The 14,706-nt window shown below is 44.5% G+C and overlaps 1 protein-coding gene across 3 annotated transcripts in view; it reads left to right on the top strand.

The window, feature by feature from the left end:
- The window catches only part of LOC139769995 (protein apterous-like), a 39,721-nt gene extending 30,405 nt beyond the window's left edge, over positions 1 to 9,316 (top strand). For all 3 annotated transcript variants that reach the window (XM_071701586.1, XM_071701585.1, XM_071701584.1), the window contains exons 4-6: positions 1,975 to 2,501; positions 4,849 to 5,066; positions 7,806 to 9,316. In XM_071701586.1, coding sequence (XP_071557687.1) covers positions 1,975 to 2,501; positions 4,849 to 5,066; positions 7,806 to 8,021 — 961 coding nt within the window. In that variant the 3' untranslated portion in view covers positions 8,022 to 9,316. The remainder of the gene's footprint in view (positions 1 to 1,974; positions 2,502 to 4,848; positions 5,067 to 7,805) is intronic.
- The last annotated feature ends 5,390 nt before the right edge of the window (positions 9,317 to 14,706 follow it).

Genomic DNA, 14,706 nt, shown 5'->3' with positions numbered 1-14,706 from the left:
TCAAGGTCTCTAAATTAACCCGGGAATGGGCGCCTGGGGTGAATTTTACACCCCAGTATCGAAAAAATGAAGTTCGCGTCACAGTAATTTTAATATGCTTCTTTCTCCTTCCTTTTTTTTTCAGAAAATATTGAGTAAATCTATATACATATTATCCTCAAATACCAACAAATTAGAACAATAAAAAGTATGCAATATGTAATCAATAAAAATGACTTTTAATTATACGGTTTAAAAATTATCCCAAGTGACCATTTATGTAAAAAAAAAAAAATCAGGCGTCCGCTCCCGGGTTAAGGGGATCCTGGACAGGGGACAATTACCGACAAAAACAGTCAGAGCTCGTTCTTTGAAACGGCTTTATAGATCGCAAAATCCTTTTACAGGAGTAAAGTATAGGTACTAATGAAGAGTGGGAATATAAAAAATTAGTGATAATTGAAAAAAAATATAAAAATGCTGTCACCTCATAACCATATTTTCTAATATAAACAGTTGTATAAGTTATATGTACGAAATGAAATGTTCCCACTCTTCAGAATACGTGCACAAACAATAACGTACCGTTGAAATTGAGATTGAAAGCCTGGAAAAAAATTAGAGCTTCGACGAAATCGTGTATATTTTCCACAAAAATATACACGCAGGCTAGTAAGCAGAGATGGCGCAGCAATCGAACAAAGACAGATGTCATTTCGTTAGACAAAGACAGATATAGGAAAAACAAAATTAGACATGTTGACATTATCGACATCGAGGAAGTTCGGCCGTCACTCCAGCATCCCTTTAAGTGCATAGAAGAGCAATAAAGTAATGAGGAACATGGAAAAAAATGGAGGTTTAGCACACCAAGACAAGATACTTCATCATTTAAACGTGAACATGTAATGACCCAGGAGACTCGCGGCGGAGGTTGAAGACCGCGCGGAGCTTTTCTGCCGCGTCCTTTCTCTCCGCGACGGAACGCGCGTATCGCGCCGCTCGTTCTACCGTCGCGTCGCCGAAATCGTCCATTTCCGATCCGATACCCCGCCCCGGCACGGCACCGGGGGGACGTCGTAAAGGGCCGCGCGCGTCCGCGTGCCGGGGGAGGACTGGCTTCGGGATCGGCGTTATAAGATCGGGCCACGTCTTTATCTAGGTTCTTTAGTAGGGGCGCGCGCGGGGGGCGGGGGGTGGTAATATATTTGGAAGGCGCGGAGCGAGATAAGTGGTTAGGTAGGTAGCCGCGGCGTGGTTGTCGGCCAGATAGTCGACCGGCTCCGGTAATGGAGACTGCAGGGTGCCGCTAATGCAGTAGCGATGTCACGGCGCCCGGTGCATCGGTATATTCCTCCCTCTCTCTCCCCCTTTCCGTCCTTCCGCTCTTCCCCGTTCGCGCGAGGCCACCGGACGTATCTTCGCTGGCCTTCGCGAGATATCGGCCGACCTGCACGTCCTCCTCCGTTTTTCTCTCTTTCTTTCCTCTTCTCGCTTTTTCTCGTCTTTTTCTCGCTGCCCCCGTCGCTCGACGTAGTCTCTCTTTAGCGGAACTCTATTGAGGACATTGGTCGATACCGACACGGGGATATCGCGATAGCAGTCGGACGTGCGGAATGTGTTTATATTGGATAACGCTGCTGGTCGCGATGAGGCTCATTTTCGTGGAGATTATTTTCCTCCTTTTCTCTCGATTAACTGAACGCGAGAGGTTTATTGAAGGACAGAAGCCCTGCCTGTAGTTTTAATAGTATAGGTGTGTGCGTCGTACGTTTGTCTCGTCCTTTGATCCCGCGAGGCAGAAGCTCTTTTCGTGGCGTAATTTTTATAACCTATTATCCTAGTCCTCCCCAACGTTCAACTGTGAAAATCAAAGGAATTTTAGAAATGTAATCATTAACGTACTGAAACGCGACCTTCGCTCGACATGGATCCGCGCAGCGTGCAGCGTGCGTTACACGGTATAATATTGATCTCCGCTCTCTGTGTTCGCAGGATGTTCGGCAGCATGAAGCGGTGCGCGCGCTGCCAAGCGGCGATCCTGGCGTCCGAGCTGGTGATGCGCGCGCGCGAGCTCGTCTTCCACGTGCGCTGCTTCTCGTGCGCGGCGTGCGCGGTGCTCTTGACGAAGGGCGACCACTTCGGCATGCGGGACGGCGCCGTGCTCTGCCGGCTGCACTACGAGATGGGCGCCGAGTTGCATCCGGCCCAGAGCCCGCCGGTCCCGGTCTACCCGCCCGGGCCGCACTATCCCGGCCAGCCCTTCCCCTCGCCCGAGTTCCTCCATCACCATCATCACCATCATCACGCGCCACCGCACCCACATCACTCGATGCACCCCCAACACCCGCACAGCCACGTCAGCCCGGTGCCGTTGCAGCCCTCCACGCCTTCCGACGCCTCCTCGCCGCCGAAGGTGCCCTACTTCAATGGCGCCGCCGCCGTGGCCCCGCCGCCCAGGCAGAAGGGCAGGCCCAGGAAGAGGAAGCCCAAGGATCTTGAGGGTATGACCGCGAGTCTTGGTAAGTACAACTTTTTCTAATTATATACACTTTGTATAGCAATGCGAAATCGAGGAATGGAAAAAGAATTGGTAACGAGTTTCTCTTTCACAAAATTAAAAAAATCGGAGTCTTGGAATGTCTAACTTAAGTTGCGAAATTTCTAATTCCGGAAGTCTCATGGTCCCGCAGTTTGGAGGATCATTCGCGAGCCCGAGCACGGCACGAAGGTCCGCAGATCGTGAGGTTCAGATACGTCGTTCGTTCTCGAAAAGTGACCTCCGATCGCGTCACGCGGGAGAACGCATGACCGACCCGGCGTGATTTACGGGCATGCGTGGGCGCGCGACGCTTGCCACCGAAGCCTGATAAAATTTGTCGGCGCGACATAAATTCCCGAATCGAGTCCCCCGACGGAGTGCGCGGCGCGGCGCGGCGCGGCGCGGCGCGTGGGCAGCACGCCGGTTAGGCTGGGAGAACTCAATTTCCGAGTTGATTGTCGAGAGACCGATCGTGGGAACGAGCCGGCGGGTACCGGCTGGTGGCTTTGGTCCGAAGAACCACGGCGGACGTCGAAACTTCTACTTGCCACCTCCTCGCTGCGCTCTTTTTTTTCCCGCTCTCGCTCCTCGCTGGAGGAGGTCGCTCGATGTCGCCGTGTCGCCGTGAAAAAGGATCGTAGCGGCGCGCAGGTGATCGCCCGGTACCACAAGCTGGTCTCTGATCTATCGTGGATCATGCCGGCAATTTTTCACGGCCATCGCTAAGGGCCGCGACGAACCATGCTTCCGAGGCCGAGATAAATGGCCGTGTGTTTAGTAACATCTGAGTTATGGTTGTAGTTCGCAGCGTGCGGTCTTGCGCGGGAACAAATCGTTCGTACAGATTGCTTGTATTAATTGTTTAATAAGCGGAGCCACGGTCGACTGGATAACGAGCGGTTTCGTGTCGCTGGATTGCAACACTAAAAAGCGCAACTTGTTACGATAGAAATAGGAAAGGGTCAGGAGAGATAACTACAATTGAAGTTAGGAAGAAATTAACCCTTAAAGGCTAGTAGGTCTATATATAGACTGCGTTCGCTTTGGGCGCTTTCGTGCGGAAAGCGTCATTCTATCTTTATTGCTCATTACATGTTGAAAAAAGAGTGATGCTTTCAGCACGAAAGCGTCCAAAGCGAACGCAGCCATAGACCTAGTAAATATTTTCAAAAATTGATGTTTTTGGACAATTTAATATTAATTATTGGCAATTACTCTAATTGTGAATCTATTATATACTTCAGTCTCTTCTACCCCTATTTCATATACATATAATTTTTTAAAATTTAGTTGATTATATCCAGAGTTATGCGCGATCAAAGTTGCGAGGTCATATAGTGGATAGTGTAGCCTCAAGAGGTTGAGACTTGAATTGTGGCCTTTAAAGAGATAATTGTCCGAAAATTGTCTAAAAACGACCGTTTACTTCACGAATCCATCAAACATCCTCCGTCTGTCACCTTGTCTCGGAGATTCTCCATACAGTCCGTGATTCTGATTCTCGGCTCGACTCGGATAGAGTTATCGACTAAGTTTCGAGTACGACGATCACGCTGAGTCGACGCCGTCGAAAGCGGGTTCTAACGCTGTTTGATGCGTATCACAGCTCATTAGCTCCTCGAGCGCAAAGAGGCGGATTAAAGGCCTCGGGGGAAGGGGTAAGGAAAACGGCGAGATAGCGTATGCGAAAGGCCGATGGATACACGGCCAATTACAGCTCTATGCAGCAAATAGTTTCCAGGCACGATACACCTCATTCACAGCCACGCCGATCTATCGCGACTCCTCTGCCTACAAGGATGATACTGTCGACGTTGCGCGTGCGAGCTCGAGCAAATTGATTCGGTGGGATAAAACATGAGTTCCTTCGTATCTGACTCTCGTTCGGTTCTTTTTTTAAATTCTCCTCGAGATAGATCTTAGATGGTTAAACTTTAACACGGCTGATTGCCGTGATACGTCATGCCTGTCATGCATGACTGGCACCTGATTTTTCAATGACGCCCTGACGGTCATTGGTGACCGAAGGTGTTTAAAACGTTTATCAAAAATAATTGCCATTTAATATAAAATTTTAATATAAAATCACATAAATATCTAGATAACAATGTAAAGTAAAGAGTGTGCAATTTAACACACTACCCATGAGAATATATAATCTTATTTAATCATATACAGTATATTATCATGCATGTTTATAAAAATTCTGCTGTGGCGTAAGACACGTTAAAATTCGCTGGGCAGACAACGTGTTAAATTCTAGAATAGCTTTTAGTCGAAGTCCGACCAATCTCGATGACGGTGCCGTTTCTGGATTTATGTTGCAGACCTAAACGCGGACTACATAGACATGCCCTTCGGTAGAGGAGGCCCCGGGACCCCCGGCATGCCCGGCTCCAACAGCCGGACGAAACGGATGAGAACGAGCTTCAAGCATCACCAGTTAAGGACGATGAAGAGCTACTTCGCGATCAATCACAATCCCGACGCGAAGGATCTCAAGCAGCTTTCCCAGAAAACTGGCTTGCCGAAAAGGGTGTTGCAGGTAAACAGAGACCGTCCGACTCATGCCATTCGCGATTCCGCGTTTTCTCTTAATGCGAGCCGACCGCGCGGTGTTGAAACTGGAATTTCCTCGTTTCGATTTCGTTAGCTCTTAACCGTGTCGCGTTCAACTCCGAAAGTGGTTACGCGCTGATGTATTTACAAAATTATGACTTTTAGTCGTATCTAATCTTGATAAAAATTATATTGCATTGTATATATAAAATCTAATTACGTGTAATTAAAGTTTGAACGAAATCCTTACATGGAATTTTAAACATTTGAAATGTTGGGTCTCTCCCGTGAATCTCCAAACAAAATATCGGATTTTAGAAACTCTGAGTGTTCGTAAGTCTATCTATTTCAAATTGGATTTGATATGACTTTAGATTTTCGTAAAACTGGGTAAAATCCACTATAGGATCTTATTAGATCCTTCATATATATATAAATCACCATGAAAAAATAACGAGATCACGGCGACCCGAGCGCAAAAGGAAAATCCAAAGATGGATAGCCGGTGGTTCTCGCTCGATCCTTTTGCCTCGCTCGCATTTCGGGAGGGTGCGCCCTATAAAAATATTCACGTACGCGAGCCGCGCGTAGACACGCGCGCTTCTCCCAATTAGTGCGGCGCGTACGGCGTGGCTGCGAAGTTAAAAGAACCGCGCGGAACGGAGCGATATTTCCGTCGACGAGAGGCTGCGGCCTTTCTCCGTAATTACGAGCCGGCGTCAATCCGGAGACAGTCAAAACCCCCCGGCGGACGACTAAGCTCCGTCGTAACGTCGGACCCGCGCTCGCCGGCTCGCTCTCGTTAACCCACTACCGTTAAATTATTAGGTTGTTACGAAAGTTTCGCGCGCGTTCCTTTGTGAAGCGTGCCATGGACGCGCGGATGAAAAGGGAGAACGATCGAGTGCGGGAGATACTGACGATTTAAAGGTAAATGAGGCGAGGCGAAACGCAGCGGCATGGAAACGAGGAGCTTAGGTCAGGCGAGGTTCCCTTCTATATTCGGTTTGACTTTTTACAAATATAGACTTAATTTCAATGAATGTTGAATTTCAGTAATTGTAATGATCGAGTGCTAGAGCTAGGCTGTAAAGACTTCGAGTCACACAATCAAGAATTCCAAAGTACCAAAGCTCGAATATTCTTTGAAGTTTCGAAGCTTTTAACTCTCGAGGTCTCACAACGCGAGGTTCCAGAGATTCCAAATTCGCAATTTTGAACAACAGAAGATTAAATTAGTCACTTAGAATATGAAGTTTGTAAAGGGAAAAATCTAACATATCGAATCATGCATTATCAAAATATGAAAAACAGTTCTATTAGCTATCAATTTTCAATTATTGTATATATAATTATACTTTTTATTTCAATACATTTTTTAGACAATGAATTAATTTTTCTAGACCATTAAAAAATATTCTGAATTTTTGTCATTAAAATGGCTTTGGTCATTTAAATGGTCGAATCAGATTTTAATTTAAAAAATAAAGTGATTATATATATATTTTTTATTGTTAAAATTGAAACTTAATTGCGTGGGAAAAAATGAGAGATGAAGCAGTGATGAAGCAGTGATCTCTAGTGTTAAATCATTGTAAGGACAAAAACTCAGAATATTTTTTTTAGTGGTATATAGAAAAATTGATTGATTATTCTAAAACATGTATTAAAATGAAAAGTGATTATATTAAAAAATACAAATAATTGTTTTATTTTTTGTATGCCTTGAGGCAGAAACTTTTAAATTTTGCTACGTAATTCTTAACGTAGATCTTAAATCTAGTCTACGTAATACACCTCTGTAACAAAGCTGTCTTCTCTAAAGTACAAAAAAACCAGCAATTTTAAAGAGGAAAATGACGTCATTTAAAACTGATCCCCATGTTTTCTCCAATCTTCCGCATAACAATCATTCCAGTTGTTACATCGCCTCGCTTCTGCGCCCATTCGCCGAGCCGAAGGAGAGGGTTGGAGGTGGCCGCTATTGTATTCGTAGGGTTCTTGGTCGCCATCTTGCTTGATATTGATCGCGAAACGCACGAATACTTGCCCGCCGCGCGCACACACAGACACGCCGGCAAACGCGCGCGCGCGCTCACGCACTCGAGGGGGGACACGCACGAGTAGTCGGTTCGCGAGTTCTTTCGTTGGAAGTCCGCGGGGGAGGAGACTGTCTTGAAAATGGCGACGTCGGGATCGCGTCGTCTTTCATCTATTGTGAACATAGAGGAAGCCTCGCGGAGGCGCGCACGTGAATAGGAGGAGGAACTCTTATCTAACGTACCCGCACGTTTGCGGATGCATGAAGCGCTCATTCTTTTCAGCATGGCATAAACGTTGTGTAAACTTAATATCCCTGTTATTCTTCAAAACGTTTACGTTGCGCCGCGCCTATTAATTAACGCTTAAAGGCTCAATTACTTGAGACTCTTGAAAAATTAATGTTTTTGGACAATTTAATATTAATTATTGGCAATTTTTCTTATTCTATATTATATTCTTCAGTCTTTTTTACCTCTATTTCATATATAATTTTTTAAGATTTGGATGATCAGACCCAGCTTTATACGCGATCAAAGGTCCATATGGACCATGCAGCCTTTAAGGGTTAATTAAGATTAATCGCGTTCCCCCCACAATTCGATTTCTCGAGCTCGCGCAAATTTCAGCGACGACTCAAGCCGTCGTACGTAACGGCCGAACCCTCTGCTGGTCTTGTTCCCAGGTCTGGTTCCAGAACGCGCGGGCAAAATGGCGGCGCATGGTGCTGAAGCAGGAGGGCAAGTCCGACAAGTGCGACGGCGGGGTGGACGGCGGTAATCTCGGCGACCTTGAGCTCTACGGGAACAGCACCGGAAGTGGCGGGCCGCCGATGAGTCCGCCCTTCATGCTCGGCGGTCCCCACAGTCCTGCGTCCCTGGCATCCCTGGACTGCGCGTGATCCCTGACGTCCGGATTCGTCCTGTCTGGCTAGCGTCGCGCGTCCACGTCCCGCGACGGGACATCGTCGATTTGGATGTGCACCCTTCCGGACGGTTTCTCACGTGAGTGATAATCGCTCGCGAGTGCGTGCGTGAGGACGATGAATTGTGAATAGTCGGTGAGCGTGTAAAAAAAAAGAGAAAGAGGAATAGCGTTTCCGCGAGCGAAAATTCGCGGACCGGATTAGCGACGACCGATCGAGCAAGACTTCGAGGAGTGCATTTTTCGAGAGCGCCGAGTTGTGAGTTTTCCTTTCAACCAGTGAAAAGCTTGCTTCTCGTTATCGTCCCGCGAACCGAAAATTGGCTTCTCGAGGCCCTCGCTTCGGATCAAGACGATTGTAAAATTTGACGCGCCGATGCGTAGATTTGTTTTAATCAATAAAATCGTTGTATTTATTGTAGCTCGAATTGCGACGCGAATTCGCGTCGCGGAACACTAAAGTCGTTCGTTGAGGGCAATGTAATTAGTGAACGAGATCTATTTATTCGCCTAAGTCTAATTAAGGATCGCGAACATTACCAGTGCTATGTGAAAATCCGGCGTTTCGCGAGTTCTCGAAGAGCTGTCGGTTGCTGTCATCTTTAATTTATTGAGGAGCGTAGTGGCTACATTGGACGGATCGACTTGTTGAATTATTAATTATTAATTATTTATTTTTTATTTCTCTGTATATGTCTTTTCCCTCTCATTTGAAACAGGTTTCTAAATCTTTTGATACTACTGGTCGATCGACAAATAATCGAGATTTTTATTTTTCTGATCGTGTCATGTTTTTTGTAAATAAAAGCAGAGATTTGTACCGACATAAACAAACTTGAAGATCGATCAAAGCTCTATCGAGCGCTCGAGCGAAACGCTGGATTTTAACGGGAGGATAATTATTTATAAAAGAAAAAAAATGAGCTGCGAACGCGAGTTATTGTAATTATTGCTCAAGATCAGACCGCGACAGACCCATAAAAGAAGCGACCCATGGTTCTACCTGGTTATTAACTGTAAATAAAGGACGTTCCTCGTGCGTTTCTCTTAAGGCACCGTTATAGGTTGTAGGGCCCTATTAATTGCATTCGGTAGCGGTCGTGCTTCTCTAGGCGAGAAGTAAAATAGTAAATGAGGATTACGCAGGACACTACTGTTATTATTGCTCCTACTAATTAGTCCTCCTTGTAACGATGCGGAAGGATTGTCCAAACTTTTGCAAGATCATTTTTTCATTGAATATATTTTGACAATATACGCCGCGTGTCTGTATGTGTCTGTATTTCCCCATGTCTCTCCCTCTCACCATCTTCCTTCTAATCGCGAGTTTTCTTTAAAGCCGCAGGTTTCAATTAACACTCTTAAAGTTTCTTCGGTATGGATTTAAGTTAAAAAATAGCCACTGAATAATAAATAAGAGTTATTGCGACATTTTATAGGAGAATATAAATGTGACGACAAAAACTAAAAGATTCTTGTATGATTTTTTCGCGCAGAAATGCCGTTTAATGTTTTTCCTTCGGGATACATAAACTGGATCTAGAATTCGATATTATTCTTCTATTCGCGCAGTTCATAGAATCGGCTCTCGACAAACAGAATCCGTGATTTTCCGCGAAGGAGACGCGATGAAAAGTCGCGTGATATGGCGTGCAAACCACGACGGTGAACCAGAATTTCACCCAACAAAAACCGGCGCGCACATTGTCCGTCCTGTCTTACCAGTTGGCTAACTGGTAGGCTGGATTCACTGACCGGCAATAATGGCGGAATATTCCAACGCGCTCCATTTATACGCGTGCAAAAAAAAAAATTAAAGAAAAAGAAAAATACGTAAAAGCTGTTTCAACGTAATATAACGCATTTTTAAATCGGTCAAAGAGAAGGACTTAAAACTTGTAACAACGTGTCTCAATGCTTCTATTCATAATTTTAGAATGTAAATATATCGCTTGGAATCTCACAAAGTATCGAGAAATAAATTCAGACGGTATTATTCATATAAAACCGAGAATCGAATCTCAACAGCTTCCCGGGCACGAGGCTCCCGCTCGTTATTCATATTTCCCATCTTATTTACGGGCTTTGTCCATCCCAGATTGGCGACACGCGGCATTCATCGGATTTCTTCTGGACGGCCGCGGCGCGTCGACGATTTAACGGCCCGATTATGCGGAGCTATGAAAATGCGATGCGTCCCGCGGCTATTAAAGCTGAAATTATATCCCGAATGGCGGACCAAATTACGCAAGACTGGATACCCAACTTCGCGTAAATTACGCGCGTCGAGCCACAGAAGCGGAATTCTGTACTCGGCCAAGATAATAATTTTTTTTCCGCCGACGAAGGCTCGCAACGAGCGCCCGTTATGGGACATCATAAACATCCTACTTGCCGGTCTATTATCTCGTTATCGATTTATATCTTTCCTTCTTTTTATCGAAAAAAATCGTGACGCGAGAAACACGAGTTGACAGATTTAACATTAAAAAAAGCATGAATATAAATCCGCTTTGGTCACATTCGTAATAATAATGCAAAAATACAATAAATAAATATACATTTTTTCGAAGATTTTTATGAACCAATGACAGGAGTAATGGGTAAATTTAATATTAATTGCGACATAATAGCTATAATTTATGATACACTAAACCTGATAATCGAGAGAGAAAACTAAGAGGTCTCGGTGATTTATTTATTTGCTTCATGCTGAGATTTTACTTGTTCGTTCGGGCCACGATTTCCTGTCCACTCGTCGAGAGCTGTAAAAAAAAGGTCTATATAAATGTTGTTTCACGAACGTCGCCCCGCGTTCTGATTTCTAACAGAACTCCGCGTTCACACAGGATTGCGACGCGAGCAGCAGCGGCGAGCGGCTTTCCTTCGGCCATGCAATATGCATCGTGCTGCATTCAGGACGCATAGCGAGCGCGCCGATGCGATTTCAGCGCGCGATTATTCGTTGAATTTCTATGCCAAAAAAGGACGACGGCGGATAAAAGGAACGGCACTATGGCGTCATCCGCGTCGACGGAGAGAGAGAGAGAGACGGACACCCCCTTCGCAACCAGTCTTTAGGTTCCGTTACTTTCGAAAAATAAAACTGCTCATCTAATAGTTATCTTTAAACAAATATTTATTATGTTTTCCTCTCTCTATTCTTTCTTATCATTATTCGTCGAATCGCTTAATTTTCTTTCGTTCAACTTTAAGTTGAAAAATATTTACAATTTAGTTGAGGAAAAATTGAATTCTTTTTTGCTTTATCTTCCGAAAACAGCTTTCGGAAATAGAAACGCAAACGTTTTTACGATATTCTCTGCGGCAGTCTTATCCTGCGAGGAATCCACGAGAACACGATCGGTGCCACGAAGGATCGCCCTATTGCATTCGACGAAGTAAATGAGACGTCGATGTTCGACACCGTCGACACTGTCATTGACGATCTTCAGTCCGCGTAGTCTGGCATCGATCATCCGTGTTATCGGTATCTCGATCCTGGAACCGGTCAGAGGACAGAGGACAGTAAACGAGCCTCTCGGCATCGGCCATGGGGATCTAGGAATCCATCGGTCGCCTCCGTCACGCCTCATCGGCTTTCAGAATGAACGATCTTCGAATGTGACTGAAACACGCGCGAGTTTGTTCTCCTCCCCATTGATTTCGATAGGAGATCGAAAATAGCTCACGATTCCGGCGCCCTTCTCGATCCCGGACTCGTGCGCCTGTGAAACTGATATTTGGATGAATATCGGATGGTTGTTGAGAGCTTCTCGGAATCGATACATATGGATAGAGTTCTGTGGGAAATATAAAGGATCTGCAGTTTTAATAAATTTTTTAATAAGTTTGATAGCGTCCGATACGTATATAATACAGAATAAATACATATTGACATATTTTCAGTCATCGGGCGGGATCTTGTGTTTAATAATAATTTGTTTAATAATAATTTGTTTAATAATAATTTGTTTAATAATAATTTGTTTAATAATAATTTGTTTAATAATAATGTTTAATAATAATTTTTGTGAATTTTATATTTCCCGCCTTTGTACTTTGAACCATGCGTCGATTACTATTCAATTTTGAAATGCAATTTTATGTCAAAGTTGGATTTTATATTCTAAGTTCCAAAGCATTCCAGATTCAAAAAAGGCCAAATATATATAAAATTTATAAAAACTTATTATGCATAAGATTCAGTCCGGTGACTGAAAATATATCAATATTTATTAATTTATTTTTCAGTTTTAATTTTTTATAACGACTCGTGATGCTTACGCATTCTCAAAACTCGAGAATATGAGGAAAGATTCAAGTTGATGAAAATACAAATAATTCTATAAATATACGAAATTTGTTCTCACTAAAAAAAAAATCAGAAAAAATATGTGAAAAAAATCTCATCAAATTTATCTAAATCGACGAATAATGCATTTATTCCTGCATGGTATAAAGTATTTAAACTATCAATGGAGGAAATTCTCGTCTGGTTAGACGGTTGGACAGTTTTATTAATGCGATTATCTCTAAGAATTCTTACGTCTCACTGGTATTTATGTCATCGATGATTTCATTAAATTTTTTGCACGATAAACAATTGCACACGTCTCGATAAGAATGACTGAAGTTGAGATTAAAACCGACGTTTCCAAATTTGAGAAGGACGTAAATTAAAAAAATTTATATCCTCGATAAGAAGACGGTAAATAGCAAGCAGGTGAGTTCGGCACATCAAAGAATCCTAGTCGCCCAGACCGGTGGCAATAAAAAAAAAACGCGCAAACAATCGTGAATTAATTAAGACTTTATTCCGAATGAGTAACTCCGATTGCCGATGCCGGCGGTGGGTCGGCATAAAACGCGCGTTTGGTTAATTAATGGCCGCGAACGGCGGTGGGAGTTATGCAAGCTATGTAGATAACGACGAGCCGAGTGATATCGCGCCCGTCGGCATTGTTTATTTTCATCCGCTGCTCTGATTGCAGAAATTTGGCGCCCGCTTCGACAAATCTTTAAGAGCGTCATTCGTTACTTTTAATTGCATGTCTAATTACACCGCTCCTGTATTTTAAATTTATGACGTAAATAAGTATATATACTTTCGCGAATACGTTCCGTAATCTGAAATGCATTTCGCCGCGACTGCGTGTCGCGTCTAACTTCTCCTATCTCTCCTCTTCCATCTTCATTTCACTTCGGCTCCCTTATCGCGATAAGAGATTCTGCGAGGCATGGTCTTTCCGCGACCGAGAAAGTGTAAAAACGAGCTCGTCGTTAATACGCCCCCGCCACGTGACATTATTTCCTGGTGCCGGTCGCTCATTAGACTCCGCTTCCTGATTTTTTAATGCCTCGTTCTTCCGCCACGCGCGGATACACCTTCGCCCCGGCTTCACTTTCAGTCGGGGCTCGTCTCGTTTCATCTCGTCTTAGCTCGTCTGGTTACCGAGCTCTCCTCCTCGAGCGATACACCACTCGCACGGCCGTTCTTTCGCCGAACCCTTTTTTTTCATCACCCCCGTGCTTGAATCACCGCGTCATGAGAGACCCCGAGCTTCGACGCGACGCGTTTGTGCGATTTCTCGTGAAGCAGACTCCTCGACGGAGAGGAGTGGTGTTTGTAGTGCGCGCAGGCAGCGAGTCCTCATCAAGACTTACTGACGCAGCTACCAAAGTGAAACACGCGGTTGTCTCTCTCGCCGGACTTGTCGAGCTGCTGCAGATCTGATTTCTAGGCTTTTCGTGACGGAAGCTTAAGTTTCCAAAATGTGAAGCTGCGCAACGCAATTATCGAATCTAAAATAAACAACCTGTTGGCGAAGTAATCGTGATTCATTGACGTCTCATAAAACGAAGATTATTCGAAGACCACAAGCGTAGATTCACGGATAATCGATTATTCGTCAACCTGCGATTGTTAATCCAACCGTTGGATCTTTGAGAAAGATCTGACGTCTCTCGTACACGCTGTTCTTCTCTCCGCGGTTCATCTCCCTCGTCTCCTCTTTTTCAGTCCCGCGGAGAAAGGGAGTGCGAGAGAGCACTCGTGTGCACCGTGTGCACGCGTTTGTGGGATATTTGCGGGCTCCGTTTTTCTCCGCCACCCACTGGGTGCTGTTGACGTCACGCTCGGATACCATTCGACAAGGGGCGCCGCTCTTCTGGGCCAATAATTCAGACTTCAAGGCGCGGCGGCGAAGATCGCCGTGACGGAGTATCAAAAGCCACGTGCTCACCCTCCGCTCTCGTTCCCTCGCCCTTCGTCCCCTCAACTGGTCAAAGCGGAGCACAGCGAAGCGAAAGAGAGTCGGAAGAGCAAAGGGAGGCACGGAGAAAGAAGGAGAGAGATGGAGGAGCACGATGCTATTTATTCATACCCCGTAGCAGCGCAGCACGTAGTCCCCTAAATACGTTGGATAAACTTGAATAGGGTGTACCGTGAAAGCTATAGTTCAATAGTAGGATCTCTCCAACATCTAAAATTACCAGCACTTTAATAAATCTCCGATTTTCATATTGGCAAGGTAAGATAAATTTAAACATTTTACAAAGATCAAAATTAAAAAACCCAAAAATTTAAAATTCCAAAAGTCCAAATCCTGAACTATTATTTGTTTAATTTTTAATCGAGCATCCATCGATTTATGCAATAG

This window comes from Temnothorax nylanderi, unplaced genomic scaffold (assembly GCF_030848795.1).
Source record: "Temnothorax nylanderi isolate EJ_2023f unplaced genomic scaffold, tnyl_v1.0 TNYL_tig0026_pilon, whole genome shotgun sequence".
Lineage (NCBI taxonomy): Eukaryota > Metazoa > Arthropoda > Insecta > Hymenoptera > Formicidae > Temnothorax > Temnothorax nylanderi.
The sequence above is the reverse complement of the archived record's forward strand: the minus strand, read 5'-3'. Positions and strand labels throughout refer to the sequence as shown.